Below are 23,445 nucleotides of genomic sequence, written 5' to 3' on the forward strand. Positions count from 1 at the left end.
GCAAGGTACAAAGTTCTTAAGGACCACAATCTTTACTTCCAGTCTAGGTTTTCAAAGTTGAAACTGTCTCCTCAACTTTTTCTTCATGCCATTTTTATTTTTACCTATTGATTTTGCTTATGGTGAGATCATCTGTACCAAATTAAATAGCCCCGTGCAGTCACTCCAGTGTACACAATAATGTGATCTTCAATTTACAGAGCACCAAGTCCCTAGAGAGGGAAGAGCACTCCCTTTAATTAGCAAGAGCCTCTTGGGAGCTGCAGCTTCTCTCTTGCCAGTGGCAAATATTAAATCCCAGGAATAATATTTAAAAAGCTAAAAATGGTAAATATTAAATCCCAGGATATTTCTGAGCTCTGACATTCGCTCTGCAGGACATGATGCTGTTGGAAGCAGGTCTCACCTGCAGGGCAGGAGAACACATCAGCAATGTTCTCTCTATGTATATTGCCAAGATTTAGGAATTGATTAGCCCAGCTCTACTTCCTACTTAGTGGTGGCCAGGCTTGTTTAACTCTTTTTAACTTTAATTTTTTTAAATCCTGATAAAGGTTATTTCAATCTTCAGCAGAAAGTACTTGTGGGAAAATGTGTTTCCTTGGAAAATTTCTTCTTGTTTGGCAAGAATTAAAGCTTGGCACCTTATTAGCCTTTCTAAATAATGTTCCCAACCTGCCTTCAGAGAGCTTTGCTGATGCACAATTGAGGCCATGGTAGACAAGACACAGCCTCATCTCAGATTTCTTCTGATGCATAAAATGTGATGTCCAGCTGGCTGCTGCATAAATAAACATTTTCCTGTAGGACAGCCACACCTTCAGGTGTACAGGAATAGCTGATAATTGGCGCCAGTAAATCATTATAGTGCAAGCCACAAACATAATCACTCAGTTTGTAATTTACTCCTGATGGGGGTACTTGTTCTTCTCAATTCTTAATATGTCTGTTTATAGAAAAGTTGATTGAGATAATTAGCAGTAAAAATGCTAAGGTAACACGGCTATGGTAACATTTAAATTGCCATCAATTTTGTTTATAGCAGCCTAAAGAGCAGTGCTGAAATTAGAAATTAGCTACAATTAGCAAATAAATTGAGTGTCTCTTGGAATTACTTGATCATGTCTTAAAATGTTGCACAGTGAGATGCTCACAGAGGCAAAGCTGAGTCCCTGGGCTGCTCAGCTGCACCAAGTCAAGGAGAACACATCTTGCTTTGCTGCTGCTCCTGGCCTTCCATGGAGCCTGGGCTGTTACCCCACTGTAGAGGTTTGATGAGTACATGTTGGGAAGGCAAAAAAAAAAAATTGTTCTAAGGGATTTGTCTCTGCATGGGGGAAAAGAAGGCAGAGTGGGATTTTCAGCGATGTGCAGCCTTGTGGGCAGCAGCTCAAAGACTGTAACCCTTCCAGCAGCTCAGTAAATGAACCTTGAGGCACACATTTACTGTTGGCAGCTCCATATGTGAGGGATAACTTGGGCTGGAAATGTGTTGTTATCCCAGAAGATAAGCCACAGACACAGAAGGCAGTTTTCTCTGATTGTCTGGAATGTGTCTCTTTGGAGGGCCTTGGGCATCATTTTATGTTCACAGTTAGAAATAGTTTGCTTCCCCCAGTAAGGTTCTTTAAGGACCCTGCTTGATAAATGTTTTACAGAGGCATGTAATTATTTCCCTGGCATAATTTCATAATTTGATGTGGAAGGAAATGTGTTGTCTGCTACTGTTAAAATGGGTCATTAAGTGCAGTTTTGAGAATGAAAAGAGGATGGGAAGCAACCAGTTCAGGACCAGCTGCTGACTCACCTCTCTCACCTGACTCACACAGCAAAAGTTTTCTCATTCTTTCACCCTTGGTTAGAAGCAGGCAGGGAATGGTTTTCTGCCTTTCAGCTCTGGGTCTAGAGAGGAGAAGGTGAGCTGAACTTCCCATCCTCCTCCTTCGAGCACAAGTCTCAAGTATTCATCCAAATCTCACATGATGGCACTCAGCCGCTGGGATCTTGCCCAGTTTTGGATGCACATGTTTGATTCTACTACAGAAACTCTTCTATTTAGTGTAAGTTTAAGTAATTATTGGGCTGGAAGGGAAGGAGACAAGATCTTCACCTTGTGCTTAGCCATGTGCTGAAAGGGTGTGAGGATACTGAGTCATGTCTGTGCTCCCCTGAACAGCACCTGATCCTCATGAAGTGAAACAGGAGACCTTGTCTGGCCTGGAAAGAAATTCCCACAGCTGAGGAGCTGTGACATTTGTCTGGGATGTGGAGAAATGGTGGCATGAGGATGTTCACCGGGTGCTACACAGATATCTGACTCCTTGGCCCTGTGCTCTACATCCAGTTCTCTTTCTCTGGGATTGGAAATACCATTCTTATCCAGGAAAACATCCCCTGCTGGTGTTAAAAGTGACATATTCCCCCCAAAAAAACAAGTCATCTGGGGTAAATTTCAGCATCTTCTAAGGAAGAAAAATTTCCTTGAGTATTTTCTGGCTGTTTCCTTCTTTCTTTCCTCCTCTTCAGCGGATGTTGGCCCTTTAAAAAGCAAAATTGGGCTGAGGAGAAAGGGAAGAAGTGAGTGTCAGGGGAAAGCAGTCCAAGGGATGGATGGGGCAGTCACACCACAGGCAGACCCCTACTGAGAGCTGAGCACCAGGATCAGACAGAGCGAGAGTTATCTGGCCTGAGGCTGCTGCTGCCTTGTTTTATTGTGCTTCCTTCAAAGCCAGGTGTCTGTGTTCCCTGTGGATTTCATCTGTGGAGAATTTATCACTGATAAATAACTGTTTGTGTTGAATTTACAGATGAGCTAAACTGTTTTCTTTAATGTTGCAGTTTAGTAGCTTTTCGTTTTCAGGTTTGTGTGAGCACTGGCATTCAAAGGAAATAAATCTGTCACTCAGATAATGTACTTGCCCTTGGTACCAAAATACATAAATAAGAGTTACAAGGTCATTAAGCATATCAATAGAAAGAAAAATGTGCTGTGCATTAAACAGCTGACTTCCAGGTTGGGTTGGGCAAATAGCAGTATACTAGAGTGTATTGCTCATTTCTCCTTCTGATTGTGAAAATCACTTAATTCTTTTTTTTTTTTTTTTTTTAGTGCTTTCTCTTTGCACTGGAAACCCTCAGCACACATCAGTCCACATTTATGAGCAGTGTGTTTTTCAGTGTATTCCATTTATCAAATGTAAATTTCAGTAGCCAGTGATTTACTACAGAACTGTTTGGAAAGCAGCAAGTAAATATTACCTAACAAAGTATTAAAAAAAGAAAAGCCAGAGCAGAGATTTTTATTTGCCACTTCCCAAGCACTTTATCTTTGTCCTTGAAAAGGCAGGTTAGGTGGAGAATGCCCCAGTATAGTTCTGGAATGCATCTTTATGGAAGTGTGTTTTTATTCTCAGTAAAAGGCAACCTTGGAAAGTACTGGATTACTGCTTATATTTTAATATCTTTCATTTTCAGACTTTTCTACTAGGTGCAGACCTGAGGGAGCTAGATCCATAAGCCTCCCACACTCTGCATCACTCCAGGTCTTGCTGATGCAAAGAGACAAGTCCTCATTGTCCCCTGCGTGGAGTTCAGACAGTAAACAATCAGCAGGGAGAAAATTGCACAGTGTGGGTTCCATGGTGTCTGGGCAGGCTGGGTGACACAGTCTCCACTCAGCCCCTTTTAGCCCTCTTCATCAGCTCAGGGCCACAGAGATAAGATGATGAGAGGTCTGGAGCACCTCTCCTGTGGAGACAGTCTGAGAGAGTTGGAGATGTTTAGTCTGGAGAAGAGATGGCTCTGGGGTGACCTGAGAGCCCATTCCATACCCCACTCACGTGTCAAACACAGCCAGATGACACAGCTGATTTTTGTTGAAGTTTCAGTAACACTAGATTAAAATAGCACCCATGGCAGGGGTTACCACCTCACAATTTATTCTCTGCCTGATGGTCCCAGGAACAGTGATATTGTGGTGAAGGACTTGTGTCTTTATGGATTCTAAACTTATGTACCTCGTGCAGCCATCTGCATCCCCTCAGACCCACCTGCCCTGTGCAGCAAATGGAGAATTGGGTGATCCTTTTGAACTGACTAGCAAACGCCCTACACACAGCACCTGCACAGAAGCACTTGTGCTGCCTCTGGAGGGGAAAAAGAGGCCGCACGGCTGTTTCTCAGGTTTCATGTTGCTGGAATGGCTCCCAAGGTGTTAAAAAGTCTTTTTTCCCAGCCCCTCACTCGAAGAACAAGTCAGGATTCTTCAGCTCTGTTTTTCAAGGCTGTTTATTTTCTCTTATCTAGTACATTGTCTTTCTGACCCGCTGAGGTCTGTCCAGCAGGTCGGGTTGAGGCACACTGACCGCCCTCAGGGTGGTGTTATCTTTTTATACTAAAAACTATGTGTACTTTATTTACAATAATTTTCCAATACCTATCACCTATGTTAGACAGTCTGTCTCTACTTTAAACCAATCCAAAAGTGCCACCATCACAGCAGAAGATGGAGGACAAGAAGGAGACAGACAGGACACGCCCAGATTCCTCCATCTTGCCTCTTGAGCCCCCATTCTAAATCCCCAAAATTCTACTTTTTCACCCTGTGATACATTCACTACCCTTCTACTCAAACTCTTGTGGCTTGTAAATCTTCACACAAAGTTGGTAATTGTTTCCACCGGCTAAGATCGAAGGCACAGGCATCTTTGACTCCGTGCCAAGGTCTCTGAGCTCCCTGCCGGGCTCTCGAGCCATCCAGGGCTGTCAGAGGAATGTCCTGGGCTCTGACAGATGATTTCTGTGCCTCCCCCAGGTGTGGCAGTGCGGGGGTAGCATGGAGGTGCTGCCCTGCTCCCGCGTGGCGCACATCGAGCGCACCAAGAAGCCCTACAACAACGACATCGACTACTATGCAAAGCGCAACGCCCTGCGCGCCGCCGAGGTCTGGATGGACGACTTCAAGTCTCACGTCTACATGGCCTGGAACATCCCCATGGCAGTGAGTACAGCCCACACTCTGGCCTGAACACAGGCAGAAACACAAAACTGTTCCTAATTAGCTCTTGGAGGTGAATGTTGCGGTGTTGTGGGTCCCCAGGATGAGGTGAGAGATGAGAATTGACTCCAAGTTCTCAGAATGCTGATTTATTATATTATTATATCATATCATATTACATTATATCATGTTACATTATGTTATATTACATTATATTAAAAGAAAATTATATATCAAAACTGTTCTAAAGAAAGAGAAAGGAGACATCAGAAGGCTTAACAAGAATGATCATAAAAACTCCGTGACTGACCAGAGTCCCGACACAGCTGGCTGTGATTGGTGATTAATTAAAAACAATTCACGTGTTTGGATGAACAATCTCCAGGCCGCATTCCAGAGGAGCAAAACATGGAGAAGCTGAGGCTTCTCATCATCTCAGGAGAAAAATCCTGGCAAAGGGATTTTTCAGAAAATCTCATGGTGACAGGGGAAGGGCGTTACTACAGCTGCACAAAGTGGGCAAAGCTCAGGGAAAGTGCTTTGGTGCATGCTCAGTATGGAGAGTTCTGCCAGGAGAACTTGCTGCCTCAGTCTAAGTTTAGTTGTGCACTCAGTCCTGACTGTTGTATGCAGTGACACGGATTTATAATTTAACCAGAGCAAAATGTCTCAGGTTTATGTGCTCCCCAGAAGTCGTTAATTTGGGGCGCCGTTAAACTCTGAGGTGTTCATATGCTCCAACAGTGGGGACAACAGGAATGTCCATAAATAAATATCATCATTCATTGTGAGACTCAGTAGACCTCACCAGCATAAAAAACGAAGTATGCAATAAAAGAATCACACATTAAATAGTTTTATTGTCCACAGGCTGAGAGGTGCAATGTGGGCACGTTCTGCTTCTCACTGTGCATACAAATTGTAGATGGCGTGTGAGGGCCTCTAGGAATCCATGTAATATAAATATTAGATAAACTGTAGGTTCCATTTATCACTTAGTTCTGTAAGTATATCACATGCTACATCTGCACTGAGCACAATTCTTGAAGAAAAGAGTTTTATGTTATATCCCAGCCAGGTGGAAGCTGGCTGTTGGTTTGTTCCTTGGCTGTGTTTGCATCCAAATTATTCATGTCAAGGGGCACGGGGAGAGCAGCTGAGGGGTAACATACACTGATCTGTGGGTAAGGATGATTTAGTTAACCCTTACAGCAGGAGTTTGGCCAGAGCTGAAGCAAATAGGAACAGGAATGTTCCTATCAGAACAGGAAAATATGCAAACCCAGAGGTATCTGGGAATATTCAGTTATGACCTGGAGTTCATCAAAGTCATGGGAGTCTTGCCTAAGACATCATTAGATTTAGTCTGTCCTAAACATCTACTCATACTTTGGTACCTAGTTAATACATGAAACCCTGTTTTTGTTCTTTCCCCTTACAGTTTTTAAAATACACATTTTAAAGGAGCAATGTGTCTTCTTTGTCCATTTCATGTGTGAATATGCCAGATATTTTCACAGCTCTAAATTCACTCACTGCTGTTCAATATTGGACATTCTGTGCAATGTGTTTTTAGTGACTTCTTTTGGCACAAGAGGTAATTGCAGAGAATTATTTTGCCTTAACAAAAGGCAATACTGCATCACTTTTACCACAGAAGATTTCTGTGGCAGTAGGAGGAAGACAGTGCAGTGTCCATTGAAAATTTATGAGCATTTTGGCCCTGTCTGAACACATAAAATACACTTGCTAAAATGGTCAGTTTTCAATTAGGAGATGAAAAACTAACCTCTGTAAATTTGCTTGCTTGATGACATGTGCAAATGAATTCTGAGAAAAGATGATATTTAAATAAGCATTTACACCAAAACATGATTTCCTTTAATCTCCCTGAGATTACTTATTGATGCAGTTTTCTGCACTGAGCTATAGAGCAGAGCTTTTAAAAAAACCCAGCCACATCTACAATAAAAGACATAAAATCAGCAGAAGTACTGAACATTAAAATTTCCTTTTCATAAAATAAATTGATTGATTGATAAAATGTACATCATAAAAATCAGCCTATTAGCTCTCAGGAAAAGGAAGCTGATGTTAGTGTTCATGACATTATTCAATACAGATGACAGAAGTCCTGTAATTTTGGCATAAGGCATCACAAAAACCTTCTGCAGGGGAATTAGAAACCTTGGTTAAAAAGAATATATCCACAAAGTAAATCCTGTGGACACCTCATTCTTGTGCCATCACACTGTAACCAGCCCATGGTGGCTGCAGCTGGCACAGAGGGTGAGCACAGCTCAATTTGTTTTCATAGCTGCTCCATTTGCTGCTCTTGTGCTCTGTAGAAACAGCACTGCAAAAAAGGGCACTGTGTTGCCTCATTTTAAATAGGGCAGGAAAGAGGCAGGTAAAAGACATGCATTTTCCCATACCACAAAACTGACCTAAATTAACTCTTCTATAACTTATATTCTTAACTTCTCCACATTAACTCTTCTTCCCACCACCTTTTTCACAACTCACAGGTTATTGAGAATGTGTGCATAATGTTTTTCTAGATCAGCAGATGGTCTTGGGCACACCTGCAAGATCATGTTCCCATAACCTCCAGCAGCAGGTCAGCACAGCTTCATTCCAGTTAACCAAACACTTGGTACATCCCCACTTATGATTTATTCCTTGACAATTTTAGTGATAAAGGAATCTTACATTGGATGATTTATTGCACTGAGTGCCTCAGAGGATTGCTCTCCTTCCATGCAGCCTCAAGTACCACGTAAATTAACATTCATTTGAATGGATGCTGCACTGAGGGCTCCTGACAGAACGTGCATCAGCAAGCAGCAGTGAGCACAGCAAACCCTTTATGTGGCAAATAGGAAAACCTGTTCAGTATTACACTTGTATTCTCTCCTGGAAACCAGGCATCTGTTGGGGATCTTAATAAACCCTGAGCTAAGATTTGCTGCTGTCTTGGAACCCTGCATTAGAAACAATCTGTAAAATGTACAGATATTCTTCTGGAGGAAAAGCATAAGGCACTTCAGGGAGATCTCATGCAAAACTCCCCAGTTTCAGTCCATTTGATTAATATAGTGTCAGAAAAGGTTTTTGGATGAGGTAACTCTTACTGTCTTAAAGTTGAACTGTGATGATTTATAACACTTTAAATCAACAGACTCTAACTCAGGACTCACCAGTTTTAAATGGTTGACTTTGTTCATATTAACTTGAATCTTCCAGTCTGTGTCTTTCATGGGATTTGTATTTAAATGTGAATTAGATTCTGAAGTAGAATTATAAAGGTTTTGAGTTTAACTGCATTCTATGGCTCAAGTCTGCAAATGAGCTCCAGTTCTAGTAAAAACTGAATGCTGGTCTATATGAATGCTTAGTGGAGCTTAATAATTTTGAGCAGCTTCACTTTGAAGTTTTAACAGATCTATTCTGACATCATTTATTTCACTGAATACTCAAATCTCTTACTGGGGTAAAGCATGACCAAGCTGCCATATTTTAGGTCAGAATTACTGCCTAAATTCTAAATGAATCTGAAAACAAAGGCTTCAGGATTGATTGCAAACACTTAGAACTGCTGTAAGTAACAATATTCTTATTGTATTCTTATTATTTTGATTTATTTTAGGGGTTCTTTTGTTCTTTATTCTCCTTTTTCCACTGGCTTTCATTAATATTTATTGTCTGCATTCAGCACCAGCTGTTTGATGAGCTGCTGCTTACAACAGAAGAAGAAAAAGAGGGAAATACAGCTTGGTACACAAAATGAACTCCAGTTTGATTTCAGTGAAGATAGCAACCATAAAACCAGTGCAGTGAGATTTCTGTATTCGTTTTCTGCTTTGCAGAACCCCGGCGTTGACTTTGGAGACGTTTCTGAAAGAATTGCTCTGCGACAGCGACTGCAGTGCCGGAGCTTTAAGTGGTACTTGGAGAACGTGTACCCTGAGATGAGGGTTTACAATAACACAGTCACTTATGGAGAGGTACAGCCTGTCTTTGGAAACACATCACAGCTGCACTCGAGCACTCCTCTGCTTTCAGAGCTGGCTATCAGGATGTACAGAGCAATTACACATCAGCACAGCAGTGGTGACAAAAATGCCCTCCCCTCCATTTAATCAACACTAAGGAGTGTGGCTTTGAGAAGCCCTGTTCCTTTTGTTGGAGGGCAGCAGGTTGTAGGCACACAGTTTGTGGTAGTTTGGAGTGGGGCTGTGGCTGAGCCCCATCCCCAATGGGTACAGCTGTGAGGAGCAGATGAGCAGCATTGAAACTTTGAGCCATGGAGTGCCCAGGGGCACTGAGCAACCACCAAAGGAAGCAGAGGTGCAGTGCATCAACATGAGGTGGATAAAAAGTTGAGCTAAAGAACAAGAAGGGCAGGTTTGAAGCCTTCTGAAGTAATATGATGTTACTCTGTATGGGCTGGAGCTTTCTGATGTTGTATAGTGATACTCTGTGTATCGTGGCTGTCTCAACTGTGACATATGCTGTGACACAGGTGAAGTCATCCTGACCGACAATTACCCACAACCTCCTTGGCTCTCATTTTAAAACGCTGAGACATAAGTTTGAGCCAATCATTTTCCCAAATAAGATGCCACAAACATCATAAAGAAAATGTCAGTGGTCAACAGAGCTCAAATAATTGTCTACATGAGCTGCAATTAAATCCAAAGTCAATATATTTTCCCACGAGACAGCTAAATGGAGACTGTTCCTTTCTCTTCCATTTGATTGACTTCATACAAAAATAAGTCAGGCACTTGAGACATTGATACAAAGTGGAAGTTTTATTCCATAATATCACTTTGCATCCTAATATAACTATCCCCATCAGGAACTGAGAAAAGACGTTGAGTAAATTCAAGAGGGGCTGTTGGTATCTGTCGGCTCTGAGAAGGTCGCTAACACTGAAGAACATTGGCAGAAGTGCCAATGTTGTGTCAATTATACCAGACCCTGAGCAATCTGGGCTCTAAAATAAATTTTGTTCCTCTTGAGCTGTCACATAGAAGGTTCTTGAGTCAAACAGGAAGTTCAGTGATGCAAATATCAAATTTGTTAACATTTTTAATAGAATAGAGCCACACAAGGTATACCTGTTATAAAGCAACTTAGGTCCCTTTCAGTCTGTAGGCTTCATCCTAATGACATCAAGCTTGTTGTAAAGTACGTCTGGGTATTTTCCTGGAGGAAAAGATGTTTGGATTTTTGTGAGTTTCAAGAAAAATAACTATTGAGTAGATGTGAGACAGATTGAAACACTAGTAAAAATATATTTCCTAGTGACTCAATTCCCCTTTTTTTAAAGCCATCTCATAAAGCTGTCTTCATCTTCTTTAGCCTTTATAGCACCCAAGCCATAAAATAAACCTCCTGAAATTTAGTTGTTGGTGGGTCCCCTTATCCAATTGGATTCCCTGTTATGCTTGTACACTGTAATATGAAGGAATATATACTGATTTTTTTCTGACACCTTATGCAGTAGCTGTTTCTAAATTATGGGGGTGGCCAGACAGGTACTTCACAGTCTAAACCAAAATTGACCTGTTGAGTCTTTTGAGGTGTCTGTCTAAATAACTTCTTGTTTATGATATCTCTAAGATTTTTCTATGTTCAAAATACGCGTGTAATGCTTCCAGCCTCAAGAGAAAGGCTGGAAGTGTTTTCACAAGAGCTCCATCCCAGTTTTTATAGACTTGTAAATTCTTCTTGTCTAGGGAGGCAGAGGAATTTTTTACTTCCTTGGATCTCTGAACCTGTGCCCTGTCATAAAACGTGCTTTATGTCACTTCTGTACATAACAATGTACTATATTTTCAGTTCAGATAAAAATTTTTCACATGTTTTTTTGGTTTTATATCAGCAATAGGAAGAAACAAAAACATCTCACATCCAACACCAATCCCGGGTAGCTCCTATCCTGTTTGTAAAGCCACATTCTCAACATACAGGGTCAAAATTTATGTTTGTACATTGGCAATTTGGAGCAAAACTTGGCCTGGGTGAATTTTAGGAAGTTCTGATCCTTGAGTAATTGCCAAAAATGTACCTCTGACCCAAGGTGTGTAGAGACAGCAGGCTGTCCAAATAATGTCTTTTCCTGGAGCAGATTCACTGCTGGTACTCTGTCATAGCTGAAGGAGAAGCATGTGTCCCTCAGAGAGCAGTTTTACATAGTATTTTTTCAGGAGCTGTAGCACAGCTGAGATGTAGCTGGACTGGACTAAAATGGGGATTAATTTCCAGCTGAAGTGTTTTCATTCTGATCTGGTTCCAGGTGCGGAACAGCAAAGCCAGCGGCTACTGCCTGGACCAGGGGGCTGAAGAGGATGACAAAGCCATCCTTTATCCCTGCCATGGAATGTCCTCCCAGGTAAAGGGTGAAAACCCCATCATGAGTGAGAAACCTTGAACTCAGAGAATATTCAGAGGAAACAAAGAGGAATTGGATGTATTTGGGTTGAGTTTGGCAGTATAATTCCTGAGCTGCAAAGACTAATGTCTGGCTTTGCTCCAGTCTTGTCAGGTGCCTTTTCCAAGGCTGTCCAGCTTGTGAATCCATACTTTGAAATTGCCAGTTAGGAAAACAGAAGGATCACATTACTTGTTTAAATAACAGGGATCCACTGAAGATTAATTAATTTAGGTAGTCTGTGTGAGTGAGCAGTTCTTGCTATAACATGACTTATTCATGGTACCTCTTTAATTTAACTGTTCCTTGGTCCAGCAGGCTCTTGGGCAGAAATTATTTATCAAGCTGCTGATTTGATTCCCCAAGTAGGCAAAAAGTTAAGCACATATTTAACATCAGCTTCAAAGGGAATTAAGAATATCCTCTAAGACTTTTCTAAAATAGAAGGTTTCTCCTTTTTTTTTTTTGGTCAGTCCCTGTGCATATTATTATTTTCTTTCAGATGTCTGAAGATTTAAAAATGACATTTCTTCTTTCCATGCTCATAATGATTTTACTCATACAAGTTGGATATTATTTAAATCCAGGACCTGAGCTTTTTCTGAAAGGAAATTCTTGTTTCTTTTGAAGTAGCATCTGAATCAAAACTATATTAATGACCATTCTCATGTGTAAATAAACTCTGACCTTATCAGGCTTAACAATTATCCAAGGCTCAGTCATGCATGTATTGATTGGGAGTCCTGGCTCGTGCATCACCACGGAGGTGAAGTGAGACAGACAGTAATTCCTGCTGGCACAATGTCCACCTTTGGCAGGATCATTATGGAGTATTTGACTGACACTCTCCTAGTAGAGGTGGAAGGAACAGCCTTTGCATAAGGTAACAAAATAGCATTGCTTAAATAGATGTAAATTAGCTTCTCAAGAAGACTCTCATTAGAGATGTCAAGGCGCTCAGAGAGAGCTCAGTCTCCTGCTCCATCCTAATCGGAACAGAAAGTTGCAAATTTAAGTCCTTCCTGAAAGTCCCTTAGCAACATCTAATCTCTATCATAGTGTGCTAGCACTTAGAAGAGTAATGAAATAAATGGTTCTGACTGTAATTTATTTTGCAATTTAAGTCCTTAACCTACTTGTTTGCCTCCATGATTCCTGTTTCACAGAGTAGGCTTTGACTTCAGGAAGAAAATAGATGAGGGCATAAGTTACAGTGAATTTTTCCCTTTAAAACAAGCAAACAAACTAACAAAAAAAAGAAAAGAGTTTTCATTCTGCAGGAGACACCAAATGAAGGCAGAGGTGATGTTTTATCTAAGTTGAGTATTTCACAGACAAGCATGGGTTGGAGCCACTCAAATGCAGCCAAGTTAATTAATGATTACACAGCTGGAAAACTTCTATAATCTCACCACAATTTACAAAATTAATTCAGTGTGAGAACCACAGCTGCACAAACCCTAATCAAGGATATTCAAGCACATAGCACGAAAGGTGTTGACAGCAAGCGTTTTAATTTATTAAATAAACATTTTTTAAGCTCCTCTTCTAATCAGCCTGGGTGAGCTTAGTTGTCTACTGCATTTAGCTTTCCATTTCTGACATTTTTCATCTCAAGCATAGGACATAAAATACCCTACTGAGCTGAGATTTGGGTTATTTGTACATGCCTACTGAATATGAATTCATATAAATATGGAACTCCCTTTCCCCAGTTGGGTTATCACTGTTGTTCATATGTCCTACCAATGGGAAAGCCTCTCCCTGTTTAGCTACAGCCCTGTTTGTTTTTCATACTCTTCAATTCTGACAAGCAGATTACCAGTGATTTTAGTGTATACATGGTTCCACTGAAACCCACCCAAGTCAGGCAGGTGCTTAAAGAAAGCTGAGTTAGGAATAAGATTACTGTTCATCTGTGATAAAATGTTCTTTTTCTCTCTGTCTTACCCTTCTGTTTCCCTTGGATGTTGTTGTCCTGCATTACAGTGGCAAAATAAAACCACTCCACTGTGACTGCCTTTCCCTACGTGTATTTTCAAGATCAGTTTTCACCATGATAAATCACATCTTTGTAATGATATCAGCTTTTAAATTTCTTTATTCAAACAGGGACAAGCTCTTTTATGGATGCTCTGGAATGCATTTAGCCTGAGTTTACATCAATTTAGTTTAATGAGTTTGACTTGAGCTTAGTCATTGTAAGCTAACAGCTAAGAATATCCAGACAAGGTTTTGCATCAGTCTGAGATGATTTCAAAACCTATTTTACAGCAAACCTATTTTTATATGTGTTCATTGGATCTGAAGTTTGAGTCTAATGGTTTTCAGGAAAAAAAAAAACCATTTGCAAATACTACTGGGAGAAACAGTCCAAGGCTACAGAAGATTTATTAATAAAGAAATATATTTGGAGGCTTGAACGGCTCTGCCTCTGTGTGTGGCTTCCATTGGGCAATCAGCTGCAAAGCCCAGTGGTACTATACACTTTTCTTGTAAAATAAATTTGAAAAAAAAAAAAGTGAGGTTGCGAGGACAGATACAACACCCCCAAAAGTAGAACGTGTTGTTCTGGAAGCTTCATAGAATGGTTCCAGGACATGCAGGTTTTGAACCATCTGAGATCACTACACAGCCCCAGTGGAAATATTCTCAGAGTCTGCCTTGAATGCCATGATGTGGAGCTGATTATAGGGTATGTGAAGGAAAGGAGAACATAATGAAATGGCATCTTGGGATAGAAAGGCCAGGGTGAACAGCCCCCTTGGCCACCCTCCTCCCTTCCCTTTCACAGCAGAGACAGGGGAGGCTCTGCAGCTGTGAGAGAGAGAACTCCCTCTGCATTGAGAACAGCCAGAGGGAAGGGAAAGCTCCCTGCTCTGATTCCTGGGGCTGCAGCTACACAAACAGAGTGAGAGGAGATGAAAGGCTCTGCTTAAACTGTTGCTAGAGGGCAGATATTTAACATTTTGCTGGGTAGAGCTGTGACTGCCCAGATTTGTGTGCAGGGCAGCAGGGTGGATGAAGAGGTGCCTTCTCCACTTGCAGGAAGAGGTGGGTGGGATTCTGGAGCAAACATGGAAGTTTGATAAGCTGGGATCTGTTTGCCCTGAGGGGACAGGTATTCTGGAGATGTAGGGTGTTTGGGATTCCAGCATTGCTCACTGTTTCAGTTCCTGTGTCAGCTGACAGCTTGCCTTAGCTGCAGGCTGAGGAACCATTAAAGATTTCCTTTTGCCTGGAGAACAAGAGTGAGAGAGGGGTTAAATTTAGTGTGGAAAGCTACCAGACCCATCCTAGAAACTGTTTCCTACAAACAATTACCTGCAATCATTTGGTGCTTTTTTGACTTGACTGGAAGTTAGCAGGAAAGGATGTTTTTGAAGCCAAATCCTCCAGTTTAAAGCTGCCATTTTCTTACCACATTAATATTCCTGGAGGATCATATTCCATAGGCAGCAGCACTGACTATTTTTGATCCAGGTATGGTGGCTTTGATAAACAACCTTTGACATCTTTTGCATTCTGCTCAGATTTCTCAATGTTGAAGGGAAAACTGTCCTATCTTACATGAGTATAGCAGATGGTATCAGGATTAGATCTTTAGTATTTAATAGAGCACTTGGCTTCAGTGTCATTTGAATCCTTCAGCCCTTCCTAGATAAAAGAGAAAAACTGAGTGAAGGTCCATCCCAATGTGATGTACAGAAGTGTGCTTCTGTTCTGCAGCTTGCAATTTGGAGTGTGTAGATATCTAAGGATCTCAGCCCATCAAAACCTGCACAGATTTTTTAATTCTTTTTTTAATTCGTAAAATTTAATATTTCTTAACAAAGGGAATTCTGTCGTTTGATTTTGGCTGGTTGGCAGTGGGAATGGATTTGACATGGTGTATCATGCCCACAGTCCTAACATAAATAGGAATTATTTCTTTGTGGATATGTTAGTGACACTTAAGATCAAGTTTGCACACAGGAGGTATAATTTTAATTGGCTGTGTCCTGCTTTCTATCCTGTAGTAATAAGCAACTTATTTTAATGCTTATTTTATTTTCACAGTTTATGTTGTCTCTAGGAAGATAAGACAGGAATTCTTTGGAGACAAATGTTATTAATCATATAGTAGTTTCTTGAACCTTAATTTCTGGTCTGATTTTGCAGAAGCAGGCTCTACAGCTCTATATAATATAGTCTGAACTGAGATAATCCTTTATGGGTGGGTTTTTTTCTATTTCTATTTCTATTTTATTGTGGAATAAGCCTAAGTTTTCATGACTGTTGGAACAGCCATAAAAACTTGACAGAAAGTGCAGATTCAGGAAATTAGGCCCATGCTGTTCCATTTGTCTCAAGATTGTACAGATAAGAGTCTCCTGCACGTAGCCATCCCTGACCCAGTTGAGCTGTAACACAAACTGCCACTTTCAATACTGCAGATAGTTTAGAACAGAGTTAATGTATCTTCCATTCTAAAGCCTAAGCAGGGCTGGTCCTTTCTGCTCTGACAGCCTGCTGTATAACAAAGTGCATGGCCACTGTGATACAGAGCACATGGAGCTCTGGCTACTGAGATTCTGATGACAAAGAATATTTTAGACAATTTTAATACCAGTACAGAAAATGCTGCTCATCTCAAAAAGGAAAATCAATCCTATCCTACAGAGCAGATAGCCCATTATAAACACTGCTTCTGATTATCTACATAAGGCAAAGCCAACAAGCTTGTAGGACAGTACCTGGGGACTACAGAGAAATAATGAATACATTTTCTGGTCAATGTTTCAGCCATACCTGCAGTTCATTTGAATTCTGCTGAAAACCCATTAAATAGAAGTGTGAAATATACAGTCTGGTTTTATTTAAGAAAAAAAAAGTAAAAGACAAAATGTTGTGTTTGATTTGCAGTTTTTTACACAGCTCCTTTTTATGTGAAAAACAAAGTTAATTTGTCTGACCTGGCAGTCCGTTCATATTTTGAATTACTTTGCTTGCTTGAGCTTATTTTACATATGTCCCTCCTAACCTCTCAGAGTGGGAAAAAAACCCCAAAAGTGTCTTGATGAAGTGTGTCCAGACTGTGCCATGACAAAGGCACTGTTCATACCCAGAGCATCCTCATGTGGTTATGTCTCTGATGTGGGCTCTCTTCCACCTCTGTGCTTCACATGGCTGCTCTGAACAGAAGTGGCAGGTGGGAAAATGAACACATACTATGTCAAAGAGCATCTGGTCTGGGAGCAAGTAGACCATGCTCTTTTTACCACCAGCAAGAAATGATTATTCACAGCATGATTCTTCTGAGGTTAATAAGGATGGCAGTAGAACGCCAGACTCTAATTTGAGTTTTTTTGATTGATTCTTAATGATATCCCACACACTGGTCAGTGGCATCCAATAAATGGCAGACACTTCTGACCTTCCTTCCCTTTCTTGTTAAGTAATTTCAGCCATAGAACAGCAATAGGACCAGACAGGCAGTGAATTTCCTGGGTGGTAATTGCATTTCTTTGGTGGCTCAGATCCTCACCCTGCAGCATCCAGACTGACAGCACACAAGCCACGTAGCTGACTCCACTCTGCAGTCTTTTGGCACCTGGCTGTTGCACTTTCAGAGTAGGAAGGGCAAAATATTATGCTGGTTTAATGACTCTGGGTTTAAGCACAGAAGTGAGAAGTAGATAAGTCTGATTTGACGTATTGGCCTGCTGCCAAATTAGCATCGTGCCTTTTTGCTTTAATGTGCTTTACACAAAACTGAAATACCAGAGTGTCATTCTTTATTATGTAGGCCTGAAGCATATGTTAGCAAATTTGCTGCCATTTCCCTCATGGTTTCTTTTTTTCCTCTCATATTTTTGGATACGGGTTGCATGGTTGGATTTTTTCAGTAATGTTTATTTACAAAAACTAATTAGACTTGTTGCTATCAATAGCCTCTAACAGAGCTCTTAAGAACAAACTGCACGACAAAATTGACATCGTGTCCTTGTTAAATCAACTCCTGCTGAGTGGGCACGATTTACATATTGATTACTTCACTTCCTTGATTGCCCTTTTTGCAGTGACATAGTGGGTGGGGAGTGGTGGGGAGCAGAAGTGTGGGAGAAGTGAATGTCATGTTCTGTTTTACCAACATTGCCAAGATTTGCCCTTGAGCAGCGTGTGCCAGACCCAGTGTGCAGAGGGGTGTGGAGTGGAAGTGTGGGAGAAGGGAATGTTGTGCTCTGTTTTACCAGCATTGCCAAGGTTTGCCCTTGAGCAGCATGGCCCAGACCCAGTGTGCAGCAGGACCAAGGGCTCCTCAGCAGCTCAGAATTCTCCTTTCTCCCCCAGCTCGTCCGCTACAGCTCGGAAGGTGTCCTGCAGCTGGGGCCACTGGGCTCCACCGCCTTCCTGCCCGACTCCAAATGCCTGGTGGACGATGGCAAGGGCAGGACACCCACCCTCAAGAAGTGTGAAGATGTCCTGAGGCCAGCACAGAGGTTCTGGGATTTCACACAGGTGGGGAAGAGCTGAGGAAGCCTTGAATTAAAGAGGGGTGATGACAAGGAGGTCTTTGGAGTGCTGTACCAGGAATTCCCCCCAGTACTTTTTAGAAATAGTCAGATATGCTTTCCATAGATCATGTGCTACCCAGGAATATTTTTTCATTATTACTAGAAATTTTGGGATATGATTTCAAGGAATTTTTACTTATCCTGTTTTGGAATATTCTCAATTTCTGTCCCGATTGTCAAGAACATGCTTGTAATTGTTTACTGTCCAGGAGTTTTTTGCATTTAGAACTTTTCTATAATTTTTCTAGCACCTCTATAGGCATTTTTTTAAGATTTAGAATCTTCAAATCAGCTTTAAGATTTTCAAAAGCATTATTACAGTCTCTGGGATTTCCTATTTCTTGGCTCTGTAGGGATTCACTAGTGCTTTTTAGAGATTTTCTAGTGATTTGGGGGGATTTTCCCAGCAATTTCTAAATGTACAATTATCAAGGAATTGTTTGGGTACTTTTTATGTATTAGCTAGCCTTTCCTAGGAATTTCTAGCACTTTCTGAGCATTTATCAATTGGTATATATAGAAATGCATTTTATAATGTTTTTTAAGGATTTACAGATCTAGCACTGTTTTTTCTAGTCCATTCACCTTGTGTGTTCTTTCCTCTTATCTTTTTTTTTCCCATCTTTTTTTTTTTCTAGAATGGTCCAATCATCAGCAGAGACACAGGCCGTTGTCTAGAAGTGGAAATGTCAAAGGATGCAAATTTTGGGCTCAGATTGGTCGTACAAAGGTGCTCGGGGCAGAAGTGGATGATTAGAAACTGGATCAAGCATGGGCGGCACTGACTGTGGGGCTGAGCTGCCTCTCCTGCTGCTGTCCATTGCTCAGTGTGCCATATCTCCTGAGGCATTTGTCTTAAAGCAAAGTAGTTTGAACAGGTCTTGGCTCTCAAGAGTCCTCCATCGTTGGGCATTCCAAGGAAAGAAAGAAGAAAAAGGAAAGCAGACACACACATGCCCTGTTTGACTTTTCCTTGCTCCAGCAGATGGTGTGGGAAGCTTAACGAGAGTTTTCTGTTGATTTGGAAATCTTGTGAAGACCAGAATACAACAGGAAAGTGGATTCCTTAGGCTCTCCTAGAGAAATTGACAGATCTTTCTATGCTGACTTCAAAGGAGACATCCCAATACTGCCTCATAAAGAGAGTTCTCTGATGGGTAGCTTTTTAGCTTTAAGTTTTGGACTGGTGCACAACTCCTACAGTGAATAATTATGTGCCTTTTTTATTGTACTTCGTATAAAAGAGGACTGGAAAAATCCTACCTTTTCAGCATGTCTGGTTCATTGTACTAAACAAGAAGATCTGTAAATAACATTGGAAATATATTATAATATATGATACACTTCAAGGTTGATTGTTTAGGAGTCTCTGTTTCTAGAAAGAGACTGTTCTGCAAATGTTTACAGGTGGTTCTCAACCTTCAAGCTGCTGGAGAGCAGCATTTTAGAGACCTCTTCTAGTTAGACACAGATAAATGTTGAATAGGTAAAATAGCCACATGCTCCGTTATATTGCCACATTTTACATTTTTCGGCTGTAGAGACATCACAATTTAGCACTTGGACATTTGGCTCTTCTGAGGCAGTAAACGTCCTGGTGGATGGATGGATTTCAGGAGGCCTCAGCTGGCCCCAAAGCCCTGAGTGTGTGTCCTGTCCTGCAGGTCACTGTTGTGTTGTTCCAGAGACTGCCTGGAACAAGAATACTCCAAATCCTCCTTATTCTGGAAATAAGCTGACTGGCTTAGGTGCCATCTGTGGAGCTTAAAACCTTGGATCTTCCATTTTGTTTCCCATCCTGTGAAAATGTCAAATGTGAGCAAATATGCTGTGTGAGCACTGTCTAGACAAATTTCCTGAACAAACCAACAAAGTCTTTTCAGCATTTGAAAAACAAACACAAGCCTGGTGATAAGAAGGCAAATTAGAGCAAGAGGTAGGGAGCATATATAAATACTGTTAGTCTGAAATATAAATATTTTACTGTAGCTGACCCATTGGCAGCATCTTTGTAAACCTGAATTTAATAATGTATCCAGTGGTTCATGCAGGGTCAGTGCATATGGACAGAGCAGTGACAAGGTCTCATCCAAAAAGCTGTCAAAATTGATGAGCACCGTCATCAGCAGGTTTTGGATGTGGGTCCGTGGCACACAGCTTTTCTGTACAGATGATTTCAGTCATACTGAAGGAGAGACAGAGATGGTATCTGTTAATTTCACAGTTTAATATTTTATAGTTTAAAAATTTTTGTTTTGTTTTACTGAGCCAGGAAAATAGGTAATTGCAGTCACTGTGGTACCGTGAATCTTGGTGATCTGTTCCTTGAATAACTTTTGCCATTCCTCTTTCAAGGCATGCTGAACAAAATGTAATGGAAACAAAGTTAATTTTTCAAGGGCATGATATGTAATAAAATTTTTACTTTTAACATGCAAAATCCATCCGGTCTTGTCAAGTCTTGGTTAGTATCTAGAAAGCATATCACTATGTTTTGGCCCAGTTTTATTCCTGAAATCGAGTATGCAAGATGCAATACAAAGCCATTTCTCCTGGAGTTTACTTGTGGCTAATTGCTGATCTTTATTCATGTCTCATGGACCACTTTACACATGAACATATACAAAAGAGTAATTCTGGGTGAGATTCTAGATACAAAAATACTCTAAAATTCTGTGTTTATGGTAAGTTGAACACAACCTTTTGGAAAGTGTAATAAGACCTGCAGGGAGAGTAGCATCTTTAATAAATCAAGCAATACTGTATAAAATCACGGACAATCTCAGTATTCAAGCCTTCCTGCAGGTCCAAAACAGGTAGGAAACTTCAGACTAAATATAGATTGGGAACAGCTGCCCTGCATTTAACCTCCTTATGTTAAGCTATCAGACAATTTAAAATTATATTTGCCATCTATGCAGCAGATGTTGAAGGCTTTGTACATCTTCTCTCCAAATACAATTTCCACCTTTTAAAGTGTATGAAATCTTTATTCTCCTTTTGTTTGCTCTGATGGAGTTTTACTCCTCGAGGAAAGTGAGAAAGAAGGAAAAGATGGTTTCACCAGGTGAGATTTTGGGGGAGTAACAGGTCATTCACACCTATTTTTAGTCTTTCCAGTGAGTAAGTGCTAACTACTTTATATGAACATGGCAGGAAGTGGAAATTAATTATATATCAGTGTGACCTATTAAGAGTATGAAGTTACAGTACTGAATAGAAGCAAATATGCCATGTGCTTTCTTTTTTATTTTTTCCTTGTCTTTTATTAACAATCCACATTAGATCCTTGGTTAGCAGTAGGGCAGCAAGCCTTTCAAACCCTGGGTAAATCAAAAAGGAAAGCTGAATATTTAGAGGAATACCAGATTTTAAATCTACTCTCCTGAAAGGAGTCTTGCATGGGCAGTTTAGGAGCTTTGAAGCTGAGAGGACCAGATAGATCTGTGTTTGCTGGCAGAGATTTCAAGGGAGATTTCAAACCTTCATCTGACACCACCATGATGAAAGAGAATTGGGTGTCTTGGAATTTTGCCCCTCAGGGCATTTGACTGTGGCCACACTGTCTGAGAGTGGTCAGTCCTGGCAGGTTCGAGTGCCAAGGCCACCAGCTGCAGGAGGCTTGCAAGAACCAGACTTAGAGTACAAGAAGGAGAACAGGTTTTTGTGGTAGATAAATGGCTTTGAGATTTACATAATAATATAAAAGAAATAAAATAACTCTTAAAAGGTGGAGTTGGTATTTTATGTGATTGTCATTTTTTTAAGATTCGCTGGAACAATTTCTTATATTTGCAAAACACATCTGTTGGATTAATTTTACTTTATTCTTTATCTGTATGAACCACTGCTTTGGCTGTGGTACTAACATGGTGACTCTGCATGTGAGAGGGTCTTAAATATTCTCTCGTCAAAGGAATAATAATAAAAAAAGCCTTGAGTATTATCTGTTTTAACCAAAGTCTATGGTTCTTTTGTCAGTATTTCACCCCTTAGTATAATCTGAAATCCTGCTTAATGGTGTTCAAATTTTCAGTCTTGTTTCCCACAGTGCAGCATTCTAGATCTCATGAAAAGTATTCAATGTAGTGTAATATGCCTTGTGGAGAAAATTCAGATCAAAGGCTTTCTATGCTATTTTGTTTGATTTAGGGGATTATGGAGCTAAATACTGGGTCATAGGACAAAAGAATAGAAGGTAAGAAGGACCAGCACACCTGTAAGAAAGTCTAGCACACTGTTGTGAAAGCCAAGCCAGGAAAAATATTATTTTCTAAGCACGTTAGAGTCCCTAAAAATGAGTTTGAGTCCTAAGGTAATAAAAGCCCCTTCTTTTTTGAGAGCTATAGACTATTTTCCAAGCTGAATTTCATTTTGATTTGGTTGAATCTATTTGTTCCTCAGCCAGAGCTGTCCTCTAGCCTTACTGGCTTGCTGGTTCCTGAGGGATGCTAAGCTCCAGTGGGAAGCAAACAAGAGAAATTTGATGCTTTGTAAGGACCCACTGGATTCCCCTGCAATCGTGAGTTCTCTATTGTGCTCAGCCACCAGAACTCTTAAGGGCTGTTCCACATGCAAAAAAACCAAACTCAGGTTCCACAGAAGTGATTTAAGACCAAAATATGGAAACAAACAACAGCTCTTCATACGTATTTTAAAAGTGTTTAAGTATTTCTCTCAGCTGAATGAATAATTTGGGGCTCAATGTGTCTGAAGATGAAGCCTTCATGGTCCTTCATTTACAGTCCTTTTCATTAGCCTGTCCCTTTTAAAAAACTGTGATCTAGTAGATGAAAACCACACTTGCCATGTGACAAGGGGTGTAATCTATCTGACGCGGGATAGCTGCAGTTTTAAGTACCTAAGTCATAGCTAGTCAGAGTTAATGAAATAGCACCAGTCCTAATCTGTTCTTTAGATCAATTACACAGTGTGTAATTCCTTCAGTATCCAGTATTCATTTGAGATGGTTCGTTACCAGCCACACAAAAGTGCATTATGGCCAGTTTCAGGATCCAGGGAGTTGGGCTGTAAGAAGAACTACAATAGAAGTTGTAGTTCAGAGGGAGTTTAGCATATTATTATTCAGATAGGTCACAAATACGTTTGTTTTTTCATGAGAGGCTTTGGGAGGAAGAAAAGCTACCAGAATTCACTTGATTGAAGGCATTTCTAACAATGATGTTCTATTTTTTCCTGCTGCTATTTTGACTCCGCTACTGATCAAAGTCAATGGTAGAGGTCATACCACAGATAAAAGATGGTATTGCAAATTAGAAGATCTAGCTACCAGGCTGGATAGAAACCAAGGAATGATCAGATCTTCACATGTCTCTAGATCTAGATGCCACCACAGGAAACTTAATACCCAAAAATACTCTTTGGAAAGAATCCCAAACTACAGTGACCTCTTTAGTGCATTATAATGGATTTCAGAATGGCTTCATAAA

At 40.6% G+C, this 23,445-nt stretch overlaps 1 protein-coding gene across 3 annotated transcripts in view; it reads left to right on the top strand.

Moving 5' to 3' along the window:
- The window catches only part of GALNT9 (polypeptide N-acetylgalactosaminyltransferase 9), a 130,714-nt gene extending 108,763 nt beyond the window's left edge, over positions 1 to 21,951 (top strand). For 2 of the 3 annotated variants that reach the window (XM_030959163.1, XM_030959161.1), the window contains 5 exons: positions 4,814 to 4,999; positions 8,866 to 9,003; positions 11,304 to 11,399; positions 17,772 to 17,939; positions 18,634 to 21,951. In XM_030959163.1, coding sequence (XP_030815023.1) covers positions 4,814 to 4,999; positions 8,866 to 9,003; positions 11,304 to 11,399; positions 17,772 to 17,939; positions 18,634 to 18,780 — 735 coding nt within the window. In that variant the 3' untranslated portion in view covers positions 18,781 to 21,951. The remainder of the gene's footprint in view (positions 1 to 4,813; positions 5,000 to 8,865; positions 9,004 to 11,303; positions 11,400 to 17,771; positions 17,940 to 18,633) is intronic. The other variant, XM_030959162.1, reaches the window with a different exon arrangement.
- Positions 21,952 to 23,445: the final 1,494 nt, after the last annotated feature.

This window comes from Camarhynchus parvulus, chromosome 15, assembly GCF_901933205.1.
Source record: "Camarhynchus parvulus chromosome 15, STF_HiC, whole genome shotgun sequence".
In the NCBI taxonomy this organism is placed as follows: domain Eukaryota; kingdom Metazoa; phylum Chordata; class Aves; order Passeriformes; family Thraupidae; genus Camarhynchus; species Camarhynchus parvulus.